This window comes from Magnolia sinica, chromosome 12 (genome assembly GCF_029962835.1).
Source record: "Magnolia sinica isolate HGM2019 chromosome 12, MsV1, whole genome shotgun sequence".
In the NCBI taxonomy this organism is placed as follows: domain Eukaryota; kingdom Viridiplantae; phylum Streptophyta; class Magnoliopsida; order Magnoliales; family Magnoliaceae; genus Magnolia; species Magnolia sinica.
In genome coordinates, this window is record NC_080584.1 from 12,490,360 (window position 1) to 12,513,829 (window position 23,470).

Sequence of the window (23,470 nt, forward strand, 5' to 3'; positions counted from 1 at the left end):
TAAAAACAATTTTTAGCCACTGCTAAATGACAAAAAATAATTATTTAATTTATTTTCAGGTATATAAGCGGCAATGGCTTCAACGGTTTGCTCCCACCTGAGCTGGGGAATTTGTCAAGTCTACAAGAACTGTAAGTTTTGGCTTTGTTTTTCTAATTGTATTTAATTATTCTTTTTTAGAAATGACATATGATGTGTTTAGAATTTCAAAATTTCCACCTGACTTGATAGTAATTATTATGCGCTAATCTTATTTTCTTCTTTTTCATACTAATTTTCTAGTCCAACCAGTTGGACCATTAGTTATTGTCTGGTCAATGACTTATTTCCAACCTATTATGTTCATATATATGACATCCAACCCTTTCAATAGGTTGGCTCCACCAAGAGGATAGCCTTGTACAAAAACAAGTCCCATCCACTCATTAGGTGGGCTAGCCTATAGCAACAAGTTTTAGCCATTGATAAATATCAAAATTTAATTATTATTATTTTTTATTTTCAAGGATATAAGCGACAACATTTACTTTAGTTTTATCCCACACGAGGTGTGGGAATTTGACAGGCCTGCAACAGCCATAAGTTCTTTTTTTTAAAAAAAAATAAAAAATAAAAAATATATATTCTTCTTCAAATTTGCCATATGATGTGTTGGTAATTTTTTATTTTCCACTCATTTTGTAATGATTAATATGCAGTAGCTTTTATTTTACTTTTACTTTTTCTTTTTGAGAAGATATCAAGTCCAGCCGGTTGGACCATAAGGTGGTCTCTAGTTTTTGTAAATAATAATAATAATAATAAATAAATAACAATCTTCATTTTTATTAGGTTTCGTATAAGCAAATGTTACACAAATTACGGTGTATGTATATGTCTGACTAAACTTCTTTTGAGATGGTTTGAGCATTCCTTTAGCTGTTAACCGCACAAGAAATATCCATAATTGGATTGATGATTTATGTTTGTTTTTCACTGATATATGAGTAGCAGCGGGCTAGGTGGTGAGATTCCTTCAACATTTGCTAACTTGAGAAACATGAAAATCTTGTGAGAGCTTATTATTATAAGAAGCGTCATAGGCCCCAACTTGGATGGCTCTTAATGGGCATTAAAATGGAAAAAAATAAAAATAAATCATAATCGTCTGAATTCAACAGATCACTAATGCCCATTATCCAGAGCTCAGGATTGTTAGATCCATCTGATTTTGGGGTTATGACCAATTTACTGTGGGCCCCATAATTTCGGACAGTTCAATTTTGGTTACTTATATGGCATGTTTATCATTTCTGATCCCTTAATTTATTAATATTTATGGTGGAAAATCTGATTGGATTTCAAGTCGGCATCTCATAACCAGTTCAGAAAGATACCTAATTTCATTGGGAATTGGAATCTTACCAATTTGTAAGCTATACTTACGAGTCCTAAACTCAGCATAACTCCTATTTTCTCGTTGATTGCGTAACAAGGTCTCCTATGGTGGTGGACTTGAATTCTATCCACATTCAAAGTAGGTTTCCTGCGGCATCCTGCTGTAAATGTGGATGGGGATTCCCGCCATGTTCAAAGCTCGGCCATCCAGTGGGCCACACATGTACGCTCGAATGGAAATCGGATTGTGTACTGAGTTACTTCCTATGATTATTCATACTAAGTAAATATATATATATATGAATTATGCTTCTTCAAAATTGTCATATGATGTGTTTGTAATTTTTAATTTTCCACCCAATTTATAATGATTAATATGCAGTAGGTTTTATTTTATTTTTTCATTTTCTTTTTGAGAAGATTTCAAGTCCATCCAGGTTGGACCATAAAGTATTGAAATTTCTCCCACAGTATTCCTTCTTCTTATTCTTCTTCTTCTTTCTTTTTTGTTCTTTTCTTTTCTTTTTTTTTTTTTTTTTTAACACACGCACACACACCCCCACACTCCCACAGTATCTGCTGTTGCTAGAAATCGGATTGCGTACTGAGTTACTCAGTACGCTTTTTTCGTACTGAGTAAACTCAGTTGGGCCTACTGTGAATGTATGTGGTTTATCCACACTGTCCATCCATTTTTAATGCTAATTTTAGGGGTTGATCCCAAAATTGAAGTAAATCCAGATGTCAAGTGGACCATTACACAGGAAACAGTGTGGAATAATGATTTCCACCGTTGCAACCTTCGTAGGGTCCAAAGTAATTTTTATTTGTCATCCAACCTGTTCATAAGATCACAAAGACATGGATGAAGAGAAACCACAAACATCAGCTTGATCCAAAACTTCTTTGGCCTCCAAAAAATTTTCAATGGTAGAGGTTCAATCAAGCTCTTTCCTGTAGCGTGGTCCACTTGAAATTTTAATTTGCTTCATTTTTGGGATTAAAATCTAAAATTATCTGTTAACATGGATTAACGGAGTGGATAAAATAAATAAATAACATAGGACCCCACACAGTTTACTCAGTATGCAATCGGCTTCCCTGTTGCTATTACTTATCACTTGTTAACCGTCCACATGGCATGGTCGTAGGGCGATCCAGACCATCCAAATATCTGAAGCATTCATGGATGCAACATACACAAGGGAAAAAAATTACACCAAGGGTTTGATAAGATCCATCTGACTTTTCCCTTTGAATTTGGAACACTCGTTAATTTAATTTTAATCGTTCACCCAATGACCATCACTTGGATGGCTAGGATTACTTTATCATCCGGATTTTAGATATATACTCCATCCATAGTTTTCCCACATTTTGAATGGTCTGGATAGCTCCACATGAGTACGACATGTTATCCTAAGGAGTCATCACCACTTTCAAAGGGGCGGTTAACTGTTACAGTGGTTTGTATCCGGTGCAATCAGTTGTATCTTATAATGCTTTTACATATTCATACATGGTGATAAATCCAGTGGTTGATCTGTTGGCTCTGGCATGAAATGTGCCTTGCCTAAAAAGACCATAGCAGTCTGTATGATCATAACCACCGATTTAAAGGACTTTTGGGGATGGGAGTAGACGGTTATAAATAAAAGTACAACCAATGCCTCCAATTGGTGGCTAAGAACTGGTCAACCATCTGCAGACAGTCTTAATTATGGACTCTGAGGTCGTTGAGAGGTAATTTTACAACCGTTGAACTTGGAAAACTGACCAGTTTCTTTCTAACCGTCCCTTGGTGGCCTCCTGTTGGATGGTTAGGATTATCTGATCAGCATTTGGACTGTCACAACTGATATCGATGGCACAACAAATGAAGAATACAAATCTCATCCATCCACATACAAACATATGTCCCTCAATGGCATATGTATAGGATCGGAGCTTTCCATCGGCTGATCAGGCCTTTTCCGGTTGGGGCGGACACACAACAAATGGATGGCTGGATAGAAGTTGCTTTCGCTGGAAGTTTGTTTTGTACACAGGTCCACTGGAGGAGTAAACCTACATGATTTTTGAGCCAGACCCATCTGATTGTTTGATCTAGATGATCATCATCATGGGGTGGATTAGTTGTGGCCCCGGCCTCACCCAAGATGGTGCCACCCTTACCATTGGGCGCAGCTTGATGTGTGTAAACTATATCCACACCATCCATCTGTTTTACGGGATTACCGGATCATCTCCGGTCATGGGATCCAAATCTCAAGCGTACCATACTTTAAGAAAATGTGGTGATTGAAGGCCCTACCATTAAGAACTTCCTTGGGCCACTATGCTGTTTCCGTGGTGTTTATTTTCCATCCAACCTATATATATATATATATAAGCTCAAACAACTTCTCTGACTCTCTCCCACCTGAGCTGGGGAATTTGACAAGTTTGCAAAAACTGTAACTCTCTTATTATTATTATTATTATTATATTTAATTATTCTTCTTGTGAAATCTCATATTTGGGCTTGAAATTTCAAATTTGCCACTCAAATTGTAGAGATTAATATGCAAAATTTATTTACTCATTTCTTTTCTTTAAGTTTTCTTTACGAGATGCTTTTAAGTCGAACCAGTTGAATCGTAAGTATACTGTCCAACCAAAGAATTATATCCAACATTCTTATAGGTTGGCTCCACCACCCGACTAACCTGCAGGTACAAAATCAGCCCCATTCACAAATTAGGTAGCCCGCACCGTTACAACAATATTTTTCATCGATAAGTAATAAAGTACAAGTGTGGTCCACTCGATGAAAGGATGTGGTGATCTTTGCAAAACCTAATCCCAATAATTAGGCCAACTTATAGGACAGGGATGGATGTCACACACACATCAAAGATTGGAATTTATTTGGAAAAAAGTGCACTGTAACTAGTCGGACTCTTTATTTTTAACCTTTCCTCATAAAACAAGAGCTAGAAAGACACGATATAGCTGAACAAAACTGTTTTACGGTGGTATGGTAGCAGCAAGATGTTAGCCTTAAGTGGTTGTTGGAATGAGTAAAATTCCCTTTCTGGATGCTTTGTTTACATTTAAATGGCTCTTCAAAGCCAGCCTGACTTACACCAGTCAGGGGTGACTCATGGTGTTGAACTGGATGGGTCGGACTGAGTCCAAATTAACTTAGACAAGTCGCATTTAACTCATGTGATTCGTCTATCCACAGCCAGAGTGCAAGCGAGTCTTGATTCAGCACGTGTTTAAAAAAATTGGGCCCAGCTAGTAATTTGGCTGGTACGGGTCAAAATGCATTGTTGTTAACATCTGGTCGGGTCAGGCTAGGGCTGTCAACGGACCAGATTTTGCACTGATGGGGCCAGGTCTCACCCTACATCGGGTTCAGTCTATTACATACAAACTCAGGATAAACTTGTTAACCATAGGCCTCCTGAGTCCTACCTTCACTCACACCTCAACAAGTGTTTTCTGTATCTGTTGCAGGGATTTGTCACGAAATTACATAACGGGTCCCTTGCCAGCTTCTATCGGCAATTTAATGAACTTGAGTACCCTGTAAGTATCGAAACTTCTCCCACAGCGAAATATCTGCTGTTGCTATTACTTATCACTCGTTAACTGTCCACATGGCATGGTTGTGGGAGAATCCAGACCATCCAAATTTCTGAAACATTCATGGAGGAAGCATGTGCGCAAGGGAAAAAATAAAATTAAACCAAGTGTTTGATAGGATCCATCTGACTTTTCCCTTTGAATTCGTAACACTAATTAATTTACTTTTGCCCTTTCATCCGATGGCCATCACTTGGATGGCTAGGATTACTTTATCAGCTGAATTTTGGTTATATAATCAATCCACAGTTTTCTCACAATTTGGATGGTCTGGATAGCTCCACGTGAGTGCCATGTCGTATGCGAAGGAGTCATCACCACTTCCAAAGTGGCGGTTAACTGTTACAGTGGTTTGTATCTGGTGCAATCAGTTGTATCTTATATAGCATTACATCTTCATACACGGTGATAAATCCCGTGGTTGATCCGTTGGCTCTGGCATGAAATGTGCCGTGCCAGAAAAGACCATGGCAGTCTGTATAATCATAACCACTGAGATTTCAAGGACTTTTGAGGATGAGAATAGACGGTTATAAATAAAAGTACAACCAATGCCTCCAATCGGTGGCTAGGAATTGGTCAATCATCTGCAGACCGTCCTAATTATGGACTCCTGAAGTCGGTGAGAGGTAATTTTACAACCGTAGAACTTGGAAAACTGAGCAGTTTTTTTTTCTAACCGTCCGTTGGTGGCCTCCAGTTGAATGGTTTGGATTATCTGATCAGCATTTGGACTGTCACAACTGATCTCGATGGCATAACAAATGAAGAATACAAATCTCATCCGTCTATATGCAATCACGTGTCCCACAATGGCATACGTGTGTAGGATCGGAGCTTTCCATCCGCTGATCAGGCCTTTTCCAGTTGGGGCGGACACACGACAAATGGATGGCCGGATAGAAATTGCTTTACCGAGAAGTTATTTTTGTAGACTGGCCCACTTGAGGAGTAAACCTACAATTTTTGAATCAGAAGATATAATCAGTGAGGCCCACCTTATTGAAAGGTAGGATCTGCGCACTTGTGCCATGTTCAAAACTGTGCTTGTGTAGAGATGGACAAGGCTCTGTACACGTGGATATTCAGAATTATAGTTGGGCAAGTCCAGCAAGGTATTAGGATGGTCAACCTTTCATTTTGTGGGTCCCACTATGAGCCAACAATCACTTTGATGATGTGATTGGATAGTTTTATTTTTAAAATAGCAATTAGCAAATCTCAGATACTCTGAAACTATAGCGTGGGACCCTGACATGAACGACAAGGATCATGCCCACATGGTAGATTATATTTGCAACCAAACCCTGTAGGGGCAGATAGTATACTGAGTAAACTCTGTGGGGCCCACCATTATGTATATGTCTTATCCCCGCCGTCCATCCATTTTATCATCTAAGTTCAGGGAAAGATTGTAAAATTTAAACATATCCAAAGCTCAAGCGTGTACTGACATGGGTATGTACTAACAAGTTAACCCAAAAAAAAAAAAAAAAAAAAAGCTCAAGTGAACCAACACCGCAACAAACAGTGTGAATTGAACACCTACCATTGAAAACTTCTCGGGAGCCATATAAATTTAAAATCAAGCCGATATTTGTTTTTTTACCTTCATCCATGTCTCTGTGACCTCGTGAAAAGTTTGGATGAAAAATAAACATCACTGTAGGCCCAAAGAAGGTTTCCACAGTGGAAGTCATTATCCCCACCGTTTCATCTGGTGTGGTCCAATAGAACTTTGGATGTACCTCGAGCTTGGATTGATGTCTTAAAATGATTTGAAAATACATCTGGTGGGGCCCACACAGCTCGACCTCATGGGACGGTCCCATCAGCGCAAGCGCATAGTACCTTTTCCCTATATATATAGGCATATAAGGTAATAATTGAGCTTGAGATTCAAGTTTATTCGAGTTAGTGATAGACCGGTGGGTTTCAACACTAAATCATGGGTTCTGATACCTATGTGGTATATGTGAAAAATGGTATGAAATCAATAGTGGGCCAGACTACCATTCCAACTCATCTGCTTTTGAGTTTAGTTGTGAGTCACCTGAGTTGGAAGTGAATCAGCCTGACTCGCCTCAGTCCGGGCGGAGTCATGGTGTCGAACTGGATGGGTTGGACTGAGTCCAAATAACTCAGACAAGTCGCATTTAATTCATTTGATTCATCTATCCGTAGCGGGTGTGCAAGTGAGTCGGGACTCAGCACGTGTTTGAAAGATTGGGCCTGGTTAGTAAATGGGCTGGGTAAGGGTCAAGCCTATTGTTCTTAATATCTGGCCGGGTCAGGATGGGCTGTCAATGGCCCAGGCCTTGAGTTGGCTTCAGCCCGGATTTTGCAATGTTTGGGCCGGGCCTGACCCTTGAATCTATTACATGCAAACCCAGGCTAAACTTATTAACGATAGTTCTACTGAGTCCTACGTTCACTCAATTGGGCCACATTTTGTTACCTGGCTAAGAAATGCAATGGATCAACTCATGTGGTGGGCCCCCACCTGATGAGCGGCTTTATCTTGTACACGTGTCACACGTCACCACCTAGTGTTTTCTATATATATTGCAGGGATGTGTCAAATAATTCCATAACAGGTCCCTTGCCAGCATTCATCGGCAACATAACCAGCATGCTCTTCTTGTAAGTATCTAAAATTTTACCAAAGCGTGTTGCTTTTGTTTATCACTCATTAATAGTCCACGTGGCATGGCTGTAGGGTAATCTAGACCATCCAAATCTCTGAAACATTTGTGGATGCAGCATACACAAGGAAAAAGAAATTATACCAAGAGCTTGATATGAGTCATCTGACTTTTCCTTTAAATTTGGAACATTTGTTAATTTACTTTTAACCGTTCATCTGGTGACCATCAATTGGATGGTTAGGATTACTTTATCAGCTGGATTTTAGATATATGCTCCATCCACAGTTTCCTCACAATTTGGATGGTCTGGATAGCTGCACATGAGTGCCACATGGTTTGTGAATGAGCCACCACCACTTAACTGTAACATTGTTGACACCTTGAAGTCGGTGAGATCTAATTTTCCAACCGTTAACAAGTGTTTTCTATATATATTGCAGGGATGTCTCAGAAAATTACATGACCGGTCCCTTGCCACCATCTATCGGCAATTTAAAGCACCTGAGCTACCTGTAAGTATTGAAATTTCTCCCACAGTATTCCTTCTTCTTATTCTTCTTCTTCTTCTTTCTTTTTTTCTTTTCTTTTCTTTTTTTTTTTTTTAACACACGCACACACACACCCCCACACTCCCACAGTATCTGCTGTTGCTAGAAATCGGATTGCGTACTGAGTTACTCTGTACGCTTTTATCGTACTGAGTAAACTCAGTTGGGCCTACTATGAATGTATGTGGTTTATCCACACTGTCCATCCATTTTTAATGCTAATTTTAGGGGTTGATCCCAAAATTGAAGTAAATCCAAATGTCAAGTGGACCATTACACAGGAAACAGTGTGGAATAATGATTTCCAACATTGAAACCTTCCTAGGGTCCAAAGTAATTTTTATTTGTCATCCAACCTGTTCATAAGATCACAAAGACATGGATGAAGAGAAACCACAAACATCAGCTTGATCCAAAACTTCTTTGGCCTCCAAAAAATTTTCAATGGTAGAGGTTCAATCAAGCTCTTTCCTGTAGCGTGGTCCACTTGAAATTTTAATTTGCTTCATTTTTGGGATTAAAATCTAAAATTATCTGTTAACATGGATTAATGGAGTGGATAAAATAAATAAATAACATAGGACCCCACACAGTTTACTCAGTATGCAATCCGCTTCCCTGTTGCTATTACTTATCACTTGTTAACCGTCCACATGGCATGGTCGTAGGGCGACCCAGACCATCCAAATATCTGAAACATTCATGGATGCAGCATACACAAGGGAAAAAAATTACACCAAGTGTTTGATAAGATCCATCTGACTTTTCCCTTTGAATTTGAAACACACGTTAATTTAATTTTAATCGTTCACCCAATGACCATCACTTCGATGGCTAGGATTACTTTATCATCCGGATTTTAGATGTATACTCCATCCATAGTTTTCCCACATTTTGAATGGTCTGGATAGCTCCACATGAGTACGACATGTTATCCTAAGGAGTCATCACCACTTTCAAAGGGGCGGTTAACTGTTACAGTGGTTTGTATCCGGTGCAATCAGTTGTATCTTATAATGCTCTTACATATTCAGACATGGTGATAAATCCAGTGGTTGATCTGTTGGCTCTGGCATGAAATGTGCCTTGCCAAAAAAGACCATATAGCAGTCTGTATATGATCATAACCACCGATTTAAAGGACTTTTGGGGATGGGAATAGACGGTTATAAATAAAAGTACAACCAATGCCTCCAATTGGTGGCTAGGAACTGGTCAACCATCTGCAGACTGTCTTAATTATGGACCTCTGAAGTCGGTGAGAGGTACTTTTACAACCGTTGAACTTGGAAAACTGACCAGTTTCTTTCTAACCGTCCCTTGGTGGCCTCCTGTTGGATGGTTAGGATTATCTGATCAGCATTTGGACTGTCACAACTGATATCGATGGCACAACAAATGAAGAATACAAATCTCGTCCATCCAAATGCAAACATATGTCCCTCAATGGCATATGTATAGGATCGGAGCTTTCCATCGGCTGATCAGGCCTTTTCCGGCTGGGGCGGACACACAACAAATGGATGGCTGGATAGAAGTTGCTTTCGCTGGAAGTTTGTTTTGTACACAGGTCCACTGGAGGAGTAAACCTACATGATTTTTGAGCGAGACCCATCTGATTGTTTGATCTAGATGATCATCATCATGGAGTGGATTAGTTGTGGCCCCGGCCTCACCCAAGATGGTGCCGCCCTTACCATAGGGCGCAGCTTGATGTGTGTAAACTATATCCACACCATCCATCTGTTTTACGGGATTACCGGATCATCTCCGGTCATGGGATCCAAATCTCAAGCGTACCATACTTTAAGAAAATGTGGTGATTGAAGGCCCTACCATTAAGAACTTCCTTGGGCCACTATGCTGTTTCCGTGGTGTTTATTTTCCATCCAACCTATATATATATATATATAAGCTCAAACAACTTCTCTGACTCTCTCCCACCTGAGCTGGGGAATTGGATCTGCTTTATTTTTAGGCTCATGCCATAAAATGATTTGGCAAACTGATGGATGGCATAGATGTAGAATACATACATTAATGTGGGCCCCATGGTAAGGACCTCATCATCTTGGGTGGGGCCCGGCCGCACCTAAACCGCTCCCCTTCATCATAGGACCTGACATTAGCATGGTACGGCGGCTGTTCTGCACAAACAACACGTTGGCAGGAAAGGTTTGGCTGCACCACAAGTTAGCATACTTTCATCTGTGCATTTAGTTCTCAAATGACAGAGAATTGATGCAGGTTATTGTAGTGATTTCAGGCCAAAACAGGATGCTTCTGGTTATGAAATGATTAATTAATTATATATATATATATATATATATATATATATATATATATATATATATATATATATATATATATATAAGCTCAAACAACTTCTCTGACTCTCTCCCACCTGAGCTGGGGAATTTGACAAGTTTGCAAAAACTGTAACTCTCTTATTATTATTATTAATATTATTATTATTATTATTATTATTATTATTATTATTATATTTATTTATTCTTCACGGGAAATCTCATATATTGGGTTTGAAATTTCAAATTTGCCACTCAAATTGTAGAGATTAATATGCAAAATTTATTTACTCATTTCTTTTCTTTAAGTTTTCTTTACGAGATGCTTTTAAGTCGAACCAGTTGAATCGTAAGTATACTGTCCAACCAAAGAATTATATCCAACATTCTTATAGGTTGGCTCCACCACCCGACTAACCTGCAGGTACAAAATCAGCCCCATTCACAAATTAGGTAGGCCGCACGATAACAACGATATTTACCATTGATTAGTAATAAAATACAAGTGTGGCCCTCTCGATGAGAGGATGTGTTATCTTTGCAAAACGTAATACCAATAATTAGGACGACTTATAGGACAAGGATGGATGTCACACACACATCAAAGATTGGAATTTATTTGCTAAGTGGATTGTAACTAATTAGACTCTTTATTTTTAACCTTTCCTCATAAAACAAGAGTTAGAAAGACACGATACAGCTGAACAAAACTGTTTTACGGTGGTATGGTAGCAGCAAGATGTTAGCCTTAAGAGGTTGTCGGAATGTGAAAAATTCCCTTTCTGGATGCTTTGTTTACATTTAAATGGCTCTTCAAAGCCTCGATGAATGCCACATGTAAACACTTTAGTTGAGCCGGACCAGCATGCCAACTTGTCTACTCTCGAGTTGAGCCACGACTCACCTGAGTCAGTAGTGATTCAGCCTGACTCACACCAGTCAGGGATGACTCATGCTTTTGAACTGGATGGGTCGGACTGATTCCAAATTAACTTAGACAAGTCGCATTTAACTCATATGATTCGTCTATGCACAGCCAGAGTGCAAGTGAGTCTGGACTCAGCACGTGTTTAAAAGATTGGGCCCAGTTAGTAATTTGGCTGGTAGGGGTCAAAATTCATTGTGTCGGCTCAGGCTAGGGCTGTCAACGGACGAGATTTTGCACTGATGGGGCCAGGTCTCACCCTACATCGGGTTCAGTCTATTACATGCAAACTCAGGATAAACTTGTTAACCATAGGCCTCTTAAGTCCTACCTTCACTCACACCTCACCAAGTGTTTTCTGTATATATTGCAGGGATGTCTCAGAAAATTACATAACGCGTCCCTTGCCAGCTTCTATCGGCAATTTAATGAACTTGTATTACCTGTAAGTATCAAAACTTCACCCACAGCGAAATATCTTCCGTTGCTATTTCTTATCACTCGTTAACTGTCCACATGGCTTGGGCGTAGGAGAATCCAGGCCATCCAAATTTCTTAAACATCCACCGATGAAACATGTGCGCAAGGGAAAAAATAAAATTAAACCAAGAGTTTGATAGGATCCATCAAACCTTTCCCTTTGAATTTGGAACATTCCTTAATTTTCTTTTACCCTTTCATCCTATGGCCATCACTTGGATGGCTAGGATTACTTTATCAGCTGGATTTTCGATATATACGCTATCCACAGTTTTCTCACAATTTGGATGGTCTGGATTGACCCACGTGAGTACCACGTGGTATGCGAAGGAGTAATCACCACTTTCAAAGTGGCGGTTAACTGTTACAGTAGTTTGTATCTGGTGCAATCAGTATTATCTTATATAGCATTACATCTTCATACACGGTGATAAATCCCGTGGTTGATCCGTTGGCTCTGGCATGAAATGTGCCGTGCCAGAAAAGACCATGGCAGTCTGTATAATCATAACCACTGAGATTTCAAGGACTTTTGAGGATGAGAATAGACGGTTATAAATAAAAGTACAACCAATGCCTCCAATCGGTGGCTAGGAATTGGTCAATCATCTGCAGACCGTCCTAATTATGGACTCCTGAAGTCGGTAAGAGGTAAATTTCCATGAATTTTTGAGACAGAAGATCTAATTAATGAGGCCCACCTTATGGAAGGGCGGGATCTGCGCACCCGTGCCATGTTCAAAATTGTGCTTGTGTAGAGATGGACATGGCTCTATACACGTGTGGATAATGTTCAAAATTTAGCTGGGCAGGTCCAGCAAGGTATTAGGATGGTCAACCTTTCATTTTGTGGGTCCGACTATGGGCCGACAATAGCTTTAATCATATGGTTGGATGGTTGTATTTTGGAAATAGCAACTCTCAGATACTCTGAAACTATATCGTGGGACCCTCACATGTACGATCAGGATCATGCCCTCATCATTTTGTTGGTGCAATCACCCTATTATTTATTGATGAATAATATGATAATCTCTATCACATGGTAGATCATATTCGCAACAAAATTCATCCTACACGTGGCATATATGCACGTCAATCTGCACCATCAAAATTGCATATAGCCTGATGGGGCACACTTTGGACTGTCCGGATTGAGGTATATGTGTGTGCAAGCTGTAATTTGAATGTGCCTGATTTATGGTGCAAGTTACTGTGATTCCAACATTTGCTTTGATTTTGTTTTTTTGTTTTTTTTTTTTTCTCCTTTCCTTCAGCTCCGTTAGAATGAATGCCATATCAGGGAGCATCCCCAAAGAGCTGGGAAACCTTTGGAATCTAACCTACTTGTAAGATATCCTTCATAGTGAAGTGTGTGATGATTTGAACCACTCATTCCTCTTAAGGCTCCGGGAACGGACCATGGATGAAAAATTACAATGATAGTATGATCCTAACCATCTAACCATGTCGTGCAGAAATTATTGATCAGGTTTTAGTAAATTTTGTGCACCTTTTTTTAAAAGGGGAATGCCAGTATGTAGCACTTGGCAAAGATGTTGTGATCGGAACCATTGTCCTATTGAGCCATCCCATAGATGGGGAGTGGACTGTCTTACCTGTCTAATAAGTGGCCTACAAAAGGAATGGTCAGCAGTCACGTTTAACCATTATCCAATCACTCTGAAATTTGGCTTATAGCTCATCCCCACGGTAGCTTACATGATTAACAGTACTGATCACCACATGTTGGTCACGTGTACTCTAAAGAGAGAACCGTAGAGGTAGATAGTATCCTGAGTAAACTATGTGGAGCCTACCATTATGTATATGTCTTATCCACGCCATCCATCCATTTTATCATCTAAGTTTAGGGAAAGATCCCAAAATTTAAATATATCCAAAGCTCAATTGGACAACACCACAGTAAACAGGGTGAATTGAACGCCAACCATTGAAAACTTATGGGGAGCCATACAAATTTTAAATCAAGCTGATATTTGTTTTTTACCTTCATCCATGTCTCTGTGACCTCGTGAAAAGTTTGGAAACATCACTGGAGGCCCTAGGAAGGTTTCAACGGTGGAAGTCATTATCCCCACCGTTTCATCTGGTGTGGTCCAATAGAACTTTGGATGTACTTCAATTTTGTCTTGATGTCCTAAAATGATCTGAAAACATGGATGAATTGCATGGATAAGACACATACATCCATAGTGGGCCACACAGAGTTTACTCACTATGCCATGAGGCGTTTACTCTGCACGCAATCCGCTTCCGAGAACTGCATAGAACTCTTATACAGCAACGGTTAGGATTCATCCCATCACTATGATCTCTCGTCGGAGATGAAATTTTCATCCTCTCGGGTTTACTGAATCTCTTTCCAGTTATCCATGCGAGAAAAATAAGTATAGTAGTCCACATGACTATTTAAAATTATAGTATGTGGAATCTCTGCATATACCAGATCACCATCAGTGATCGGAAGTTCATAACCATTCGTCTGTACTTGAGACACTACAAGGGCGATCGATGCCTATGTTATTGACCCTACCAAACCGCTTGGAAGGACTTTCTGACTATCTTCCTGAGGCATTGTGATGATCATATGCATACACACCATTATGGAACATGTGGCGTAAATGTACGTGAAGCATCATGGGCCTGCTTTATATGGGTCACCAAAAACCCACATTGGACAGATGATTCTCACTGGCTGATTGATTGATGAACACTAGTAGATGGTTGAGACTGAGTTGAAAAATAATAGTCAACAGTGTGAAATGAAAATACAAATTGATCCAAAGGTCAGGATGATTTAATCAATCTGCTTAGAGGGATGTATCCTTCATCAGTGGGTCCCACTGTTTGGACTGTTTGGATTGAGCTACATGTAAGTCATGTTGTAGAGTAGCTGGGCGTATGCGCGCCCATTGCTCTCATACTATCTCCCCAGCTGTATCTTCTTTCTCCTCAGCACATGATGATCCAGACTGTTCATCTAGAATCTTTCATAGTATAAGCTCGTTATGAAAATAATTTCATTGGTTGGGGATCATCATTGCTGATATGAAAGGGCTAGGACAGATTTTTTTCTTTTTCTCCAGATGGGCCATCTACGGTGGGAGCTTCTAGATGAACGGTCTGAATCATTCAGGTGGTGTAGTACATCTTGTTATGAAGCCACGTCTTTCCAGCCAACATACCACTCCTGCGGGGAATCGACACCATTCAAAATGGTAGGCTCCACCATGAAGATACCTGGCACAGAAATCAGGCCAGACCTGTCAACAGGTGGGCTGCACCGTTGGAATGAGTGGATAAGCGACGGCGACTCAACATCTAGGCATGGCCAACCTAATGACGGACCCATCTGATTGTTTGAGCTAGATGATCATCATCATGGGGTGGATCAAGTGTGGCCCCAGCCTCACCCAAGACGGTGCGGCCCTTACCACAGGGCCCACCTTGATGTATGTAATCTATATCCACACCATCCATCTGCGGATTAGGATCATTTTAGGTCATGAGCCTAAAATTGAAGAAGATCCAAATTTCAGGCAGACCATACCGTAGGAAACAGTGATGATTGAAGGACCCCACCATTTTACTAGGACCACTATAATGTTTCCATAGTGTTTATTTTCTATCCAACCTGTTGATAAGGTCACATAAACCTGCTTGATCCAAAACTTATGCCGCCCATTAAAGGTCAATCATAACCATTTCCTATAGTATGGTCCACCTCAGAATTGGATCTGCTACATTTTTAGGTTCATGCCATAAAATGATCTGTCAAACTGATGGATGGCATGGATGTAGAATACATACATCAAGGTGGGCCCCATGGTAAGGACCTCATCATCTTGGGTGGGCCAGGCCGCACCTAATCCGCTCCCCTTCATCATAGGACCTGACATTGGCATGGTATGGATGTTCTGCACAAACAACACGTTGGCGGGAAAGGTTTGGCTGCACCACAAGTTAGCATACATCCCATCTGCGTGTTCGGTTCTCGAGTAACAGAATATTGATGAAGGTTAATGTCGTGATTTCAGGCCAAAACAGGATGCTTTTGGTTCTGAAATGATTAATTAATTATTTTTTATTTTCATGGATATAAGCTCCAACAACTTCTCTAACTCGCTCCCACCTAAGCTAGGGAATATGACAAGTTTGCAAAAACTGTAACTTCTCTTATTATTATTATTATTATTATTATTATTATTCTATTTAATCATTCCTCTTCAGAAATATTACATGGTGCGTTTGGAATTTCAAATTTGCCACGCAATTTATAGAGATTAGTATGTAAATTATTTATTTATTTATTTTTGTTTCTTTTCTTTAAGTTTTCTTTCTGAGAAGCTTTTTAGTCCAACCAGCTGAATCATAAGTTACTGTCCACCCAGTGAATTACATCCAACCTTCTTATAGGTTGGCTTCACCAGGAGAACAGTGATTTGTTTTACGGTGGTATGGTAGCAGCAAAATGTTAGCCTTGAGTGGTTGTTAGAATGAGTAAAATTCCCTTCCCTGGACGCTTTGTTTACATTTACATGGCTGTTCAAAGTACCCCTTCAGCCATTTTAACTGCTTTGACCATTTTAAAAATATAACTCAATGGTCAGCTACTTTCGGTCCGTTGAAATGGTGTGAGCATTCCTCTAACTGATAATAGCATAAGAAATTGTACAACTGGATTCATGATCTATGCTTGATTTTCACAGATACATTGATAGCTGTGGGCTAAGTGGCCAGATTCCTTCAACATTTGCCCACTTGAGAAAACTGAATATCCTGTAAGAGCTCATGATTATAAGCCGCATGGAAACCTTCAAAATCGTAGGCCCCACCTTAGATTTCTCTTGAACTAACACTAGTACAACTTATGGTGTGCAATCAAATGGGCATTAAAATGGAAAAATTCGCAATGGTCTGAATACAACAGATCCTAATGCCTATTATCCAGAGCTCAGGATCATTCGATTGATCTGATCTTTGGATTATGACCCATCTACTGTGGGGCCCATGATTTCGGATGGTTCAATTTTTGTTACTTGTATGCCATGTCTATCTTTTCTTATCCCTTGATTTAATAATATCCGCATTTGCGGTGGAAAATATGATTGAATTTCAGGTGGGCATCTGATAACAACTTCACAGGAAAAATACCTGATTTCAATGGGAGTCGGGCTCTCAATTATTTGTAAGCTAGTACTTACGAGTTCTATACTGATAATAACTCCTATCTTTTCATTTGGTATATTTGGTATGCATGGGATTGCATGACGAAGTCTCTCACCATTTTGGTGGTGGATAGTAATTCTATCCAGACTCAAAAATAGGTTTGGTGCCACATCCTGTTCTGAATGTGGATAGGAATTTCCACCACGTTCAATGATGGGTCATCTAGTGGGCCACGTGTACATTAAATGTGGACAACTAGACTTTTTTTTTTTTTTTTTTCATAACCTGCAAGTGGGACCTACTATGTGAGTGCGTAACATAGAGAGTGCACTTAGCAGATCTCATTTTCTTGATATGCCATGGTATACTTCTTTAAAGAGTATTTGTAACCCTGAAAATGTTGATGTAGGAGTATGCAAGGCAATGCTTTCGAGGGTCCCATTCCATCGAGTTTTTCTAATTTGATCTCACTGATATATTTGTGAGTGTCAGTGTTTATTAACTTGTTTTAATCTTCTATGATAGTCTTCCTTCACATTACTAAATTTTGATAATGGAATTTGTGCTCTAAGGGTACGTTTGGTTGCACTAAACATTAATGTGAAATTTCATGACATTTGGTGAAGCCAAACACACCCCAAGTAGAATTTCCAAAAATCACAGAATGGGATCTCCTGTGTTGTGCAGGAAAGAAGTAGTTCTTTTGTAACCAGGCGAATATCATTTTGATTTTTAAAGTAAAACTCTTCAAAATTGACATCAGAACAGCAGATTCAGAAAGCTACACAATCCGAACCCCATATCGCCACCTTCTACTTCATCCCCAAACCTGAACCCCCTTCTACCCATCTCTGAACCTGCACACAACCTAACCATCAACCAACTACCCAAGCCACCTCCACAACAACCCATCCTGGAAACCCCTCCCATCTGCGTCCCACCCTGGATCCCCAACTCTAGGAGGAGAGACATGGCCCATGCTCTGATAGGCATCGCAGCCTACCCGACCCTCTCAGTATCCACCCTCGTAGACTCTTTGCGAGCCTCTCCATTCAGCGCATCAGGGGCTGAAGTAGCCAGAGTATCAGACCAATCATTTCTCATCTCCTTCCACACCAGGGCAGAGGCAATCACGTTTGAACGAGACTCTAAACTCCATCAAGCTATGGGTCTCTGCACAGTATCCCCATGGGTTTCATCGGCTGTGTCAACTAACAGAGGTATTTGGATTCGAATCCAAGGAATCCCCCTCCATGCCTGGAGCAGAACCATTATCGAACTGATTGCAGGCAGATTCGGAACTGTTGTGGACATTGACTCAACATCCCTCTCAGCTTCCTTCTTCCTGTTCGCCAGGGCGAAGATCCTTCCCTTCCCTGGAGCTGCCCTATCCTCTTCCCTAGATCTGGAGGTTGAACATCTATCCTTCCCGATAATGTAATCACGACCGTTTAAGCCGTAGCCCTACATCAACCCATAGCAAGTCGTGCCCTGCACCACGATGAACAATCACAAGCACAACTTAAGCACTTCAGGGGAAGCCATCCAACCTCTTCAGCGGGAGCTAGAAATCCCCTCTAATCTCATCCAAAGTCCTTAGCCCTTCCTTTTAAATAGGGATGAGATCATCCGTAAATGGTATTCTATAGTTTTAATAGAAATTAAGAAATAATATATCGTAGATTTTGTCCATCCGGCCCATCCCTTATATAATCCAAATCATTAATCGTAATCCAAAGCCATATTGACCATAAAATTAGAGGGGAGAAAAGACCTCTCTGCTCCCGCAGTGGTTAAATGGACCACTGCACGTGCATAGTAAATCTTCGACTTTTAAAAAGGTTCCATATCATGTAGACCAGGAGATCCTGTGTGGTGGGGCCAACTTTCATGATCAACTTCAGCACACATCTTGGTATCAAAAACAGACTAGGGGTGTCAAAAATAGGTGAATTTAACATTAAAAAAACTCATTGTGTCAACTCAACTGGATTGGGTTATGAGTTAACTTAAATCAATGTGGAACTCATTTACTGATTATAAAACTCAAATAAGTTTCCTTATTTTCGTTAGTTTATGAATTTTATAATACATTTTTTTAAAATGATTATTAATTATTGAGTTTTTACTTTCAACTTTTTCGGCAAGGCTTCAACTCAAGTTGCCCAATGGACTTTACCATTTGAGTCAACTTTTCCGGTTTTGGAACCGTGGCATAGATATGAATTTTGCTAGCACTATTGGACATTTGTTGCTTCTCACACTTGGGCTGACGTGTTATGCCTCGCCACATAATCCGGACCGTTCATCTAGCAGGCCATAAGAAGGAACTGTCACATGTAGTTGATCTTTGACTCGCCTTCTTAGTAATTCCATCTCACTTTTGTTTTCTTCTACCATATTAAATTGTTTACTTTTGTAGGGATTTAAGCTTCAACAATTTAAGTGGCCCAATTCCAGAGTCTTTCTTCAATATAAGTTCACTTGTTTACTTGTAAGAATTAAACAACCTTTCTTGAATCTAATTTTCCTTGCATAATTCTCTTTGATGTATGTATTTCATCATCGCAATTTTCAGGTTTCTTGGAAACAAAGCTTGTCTGATACACTGCCATCTCAAAAAAGCTATAACTTCTTAATGGAAGAGAAAGGGACCCTAGTAATTAATGATTTGATCTTGCATAGATTGAGAATTGGATTACACTTCTTTTGTACATTCCTTTGGTTAGTTTTAAATTCTTTTTGAACGTGTAACAATGGTTCTAATAGGGGCATTTATTTGGGGAAAATGTTGTGTTAGGGAGCAAACGACTCACTGAAATTTTATGAAAAGAGTTTTTACCGGAGAGTTTTTGAAATGAGAATATATATATATATATATATATATATATATATATATATATATATATATATATATAGAGAGAGAGAGAGAGAGAGAGAGAGAGAGAGAGAGAGAGAGATACCTCAGTGTTGCTGGAGATTTAATCCTTCAACCACAGATGCAATGGGAGAGTAGGAAAGGAGTCCATGGCTTGGTTAGAGCCACGTACGGTGGTGTTTATGTGCAATCCACCATGATCACCATGCCTGTCACTCCATGTTAGGCATAGGACCTAAAAAATCAGCCTGATCCATGATTAAGATGGACTGCATAATTAAAAATTGTGTAACGGTTAAAGGTTAAAACCATTTCCCTTTGTGCGGCCCATCTAAATTACTAATGAGGCTGAATTTTAGGCCAAGACTTTGTTTTAGTATGTCATCAAATGGTTGGACTGGATTTCATATAATAATTACGGTGCACCCTGTATAAAAATCTAGGGTGGAAGTCTCTCTCCCAACCATATCCTTTGTTGTCGCCCACTTGAGCCATAGGTCTATGAGATTTTTTGGATTTAGGCCTAAAATGGGATTATAAATCTAATGGTTGGTATGGATCTCATATAGACATCACGGTGGAACCCGCCAAAGAGTAGATTTTTGGTCCACCTGCAGGACCACAAGCTATGTGCACCTATATGATAACTTCCAAATTACCTGCATGTAACATCCAGCCCTTACAGAAAGTTGGCCCCACCACAAGGTTCTCGTAGTGTAATTTTCAGCCTATCTACACATCATATAAAACAATGTCCATATATTGGTACATGGTGAAACACAGGTGTGGTAGACTCAATAGCTTGATGTTATTAAGGTTTCCATAAGGTGATGACAATGATATGTTCAATCTATTACATGAAAACTTAGAAGTTATCTCTAGTTGCACCTTAACCAATACTCAAACCAGTTGTACCTCAGGCCTTTTCATTTTTTCCAGCTAGTTTCACGCAAGCTGTCACTTGATTTTGACATGGTCCAGCGTGATGTGCATGAAAGATCCACACCGACCATTAGATGTGTAATCTCATTTCACGCTTTTATACAAAAATTCATATTGATTTGTGATTTAAGTGTGACACAACAATGAAAACAGTTGGGAGAGAGGTCTAGCATTATATTTTATAGACCCCACGGTGATTGTTATATTGAATCCACTCTCACTGTTGGATGCCACACTAAAATATAGTCTTGGGCCCAAAGGTTTATTACAATTCATGTGGGTTGTACCAAGGGAAATAGTTTGGAGGGTGAGCTTTGACACATGCACTGTTTCCAATTGTGTGGTCCACCTCAATCACAAATGATGCTGATTTTTTTTTTTCCCTTATCACGGGCCTAATATGGAGTGACACACGTGTCGGTCAGGGGTGGATTGCAAATAAACACCATGGTGGGGTCCCAAGGGGGGACCCTTTTATTTCTCCCCCTACATTTATATCAATATTAATTGATTGTAAGTTCCTATGCTAGTTGGACCTCACCTATATCAACCGAATGTTCACAAGCCAACCCACTTATGCATCCATGCATTACCTTAACAATATCAAAGCTTGTAGACCGCACTTGAATGGACTGTTGATTTGAATTGTGCAAACCGAGTCTGACTCGGTCATCCTGCCCATTTCGGACCAGGTTGGGTAAGATTCGGACAGTTGGAATTTAATCCAACTATTTCATTTGGTGTGGTTTACTTCAGCTTTTAATATAACACACTTTTTTTCTCAACGTCTAAAATAATATGTCAAAATTAATGAACGGTTTGGATAAAACATATACATCAAGGTGGGCCCCATATGTATCTGAAAGAGCATATATACAAGTACACTAGCGGTGTTAATGTGTTATGTTGTTGACGTGCACTGCACGAAAGTGCAGTGCTGTCCTTTCAGTTTTCAACTTTTCATGCACAGGGACTCTCTTCGTTTGACGTTAACAAGCTACAGGGGTGTGATCATGGGATATGTGTTATATCCAAACCGTCCATCCATTTAGTGACCTCGTCTTAAGTCTTGAGACGAAAAATAAGATAGATCTAACTACCATGTGGACCACACGAATCGTTTAATAGTGAAAATTATTCTCTGCTACTATTTGTGGTGTGGTTCAGATGATCTTTGGATATTATTTATTTTTTGGATAGTGCTCTATAATGATCTTTAAAAATACATGAATGGTGTAGATATAGTAAATACATCACGGTGGGGCCCATGTAACGTTGATATTCTTTGAACCCTTCGTACAACTCGGAGCTCGAGGAGCGTCAGTGCTCGCTTCGCACGACACGTACCCGCGCCAGCTACAGGTTGTCAGACAGCCATCATGGTGGGTGGGAAACGGACGTGCTACACCGCTGACATCGTCGGAGCTATGGGCCCCACTATCACACATGTGTTTCATCCATGCCGTCCATCTATTTGTAGAGATCATTTTACAATATGAGTCCAAAAATGTGGTATAACCATATCTCAATTCACAACTGGGTCAGCAATTTGGATGGTCTAGATTAACGTAAAGATATGAAAAAATAACATTTAGGTTAGGTTTTGGGTTAAAAAAATGGTATTTATAGGTATACCCCTCCGGGTCGGGTCTGTTCGGGTCTGTTCGGACCCATTCGGTCCGGGTATTCGGACCGGATCTGTTCGGGTACAGTGCTATCCGATACCATGGTGGGTCCACCCAAGCTGGGACCCATTTTCTTTCTCCCCCTGCATTTATATCAATATTAATTGATTGTAAGCTCCTATGCTAGTTGGACCTCACCTATATCAACCGAATGTTCACAGTCCAACCCACTTGTGATCCATGCATTACCTTAACAATATCAAAGCTTGTAGACCGCATTTGAATGGAGTGTTGATTTGAATTGTGCAGTACTAGCCATAATTAAGTACTTTTAGAGTACCTTGGGAAAGGGGTGGGAAGAATCACTTCCACATGTTGAAGAGGTTTAATTCCTGGTCAATCAGAAACTGTTAATTTTCCCAACTCAATAAGTGATCTCGTTGGCATATATACTTAACCAGTGTCAACTTGGGTGTACCAGCTAAAATAGCCTAATAAAGTGGAAATGACCACATGAAACTTAGAGGATGTATGGGGGATATGGAAAACTTTGAAATGAAATCAATTTTCAAGGAAAATCTACATTTCAAACATTTGAAAGAAAGGGAAAAAAAATAGTTTTTTGGTTTTTTTGAAAACAAGTTACCATTTCCTTGTTCGTTTGGACCTTAAGTTACTTACCTAAGCTACTTATACCTCTACTAGCTTATCTTGGTTTCTACTTTTTCTTTAACAAATAGATATGTTTAATAAACAACATATTTGTCAGCCAGAAAGTAACAACATCACATGAATACTTATCTCTCAAGTTTGTTTGTTCCACCTTTAATAACCACTGTGTATTATGTGAGGCCAACTTTTGATGTAGACTATTCATTATGTTGGGCCCACCTTATCCCTATCTTCAATGTGAAC

The 23,470-nt window shown here is 39.7% G+C and overlaps 2 protein-coding genes across 2 annotated transcripts in view; both read left to right on the forward strand.

Moving 5' to 3' along the window:
* The window catches only part of LOC131219935 (probable LRR receptor-like serine/threonine-protein kinase At1g56140), a 151,219-nt gene that overhangs the window by 16,726 nt on the left and 111,023 nt on the right, over positions 1 to 23,470 (forward strand). The window contains exons 6-8 of the mRNA XM_058214921.1: positions 60 to 131; positions 4,882 to 4,953; positions 8,099 to 8,170. Coding sequence (XP_058070904.1) covers positions 60 to 131; positions 4,882 to 4,953; positions 8,099 to 8,170 — 216 coding nt within the window. The remainder of the gene's footprint in view (positions 1 to 59; positions 132 to 4,881; positions 4,954 to 8,098; positions 8,171 to 23,470) is intronic.
* Positions 16,227 to 17,627, forward strand: LOC131220934 (probable LRR receptor-like serine/threonine-protein kinase At1g56140). The gene is made up of 3 exons (XM_058215882.1): positions 16,227 to 16,722; positions 17,061 to 17,129; positions 17,520 to 17,627. Exons 1-3 carry the CDS (start codon positions 16,634 to 16,636, stop codon positions 17,593 to 17,595), a joined length of 234 nt encoding a protein of 77 aa, XP_058071865.1. The 5' UTR covers positions 16,227 to 16,633; the 3' UTR covers positions 17,596 to 17,627.

What these genes read in the sequence shown, in the direction of transcription:
- LOC131220934 (XM_058215882.1), top strand. Translation starts at nt 16,634, where the DNA reads ATGCTTGATTTTCACAGATACATTGATAGCTGTGGGCTAAGTGGCCAG. An exon ending in TTGAGAAAACTGAATATCCT is followed by an intron (nt 16,723 to 17,060) that starts GTAAGAGCTCAT and finishes ATTGAATTTCAG; the next exon opens with GTGGGCATCTGATAACAACT. An exon ending in AGTCGGGCTCTCAATTATTT is followed by an intron (nt 17,130 to 17,519) that starts GTAAGCTAGTAC and finishes ATGTTGATGTAG; the next exon opens with GAGTATGCAAGGCAATGCTT.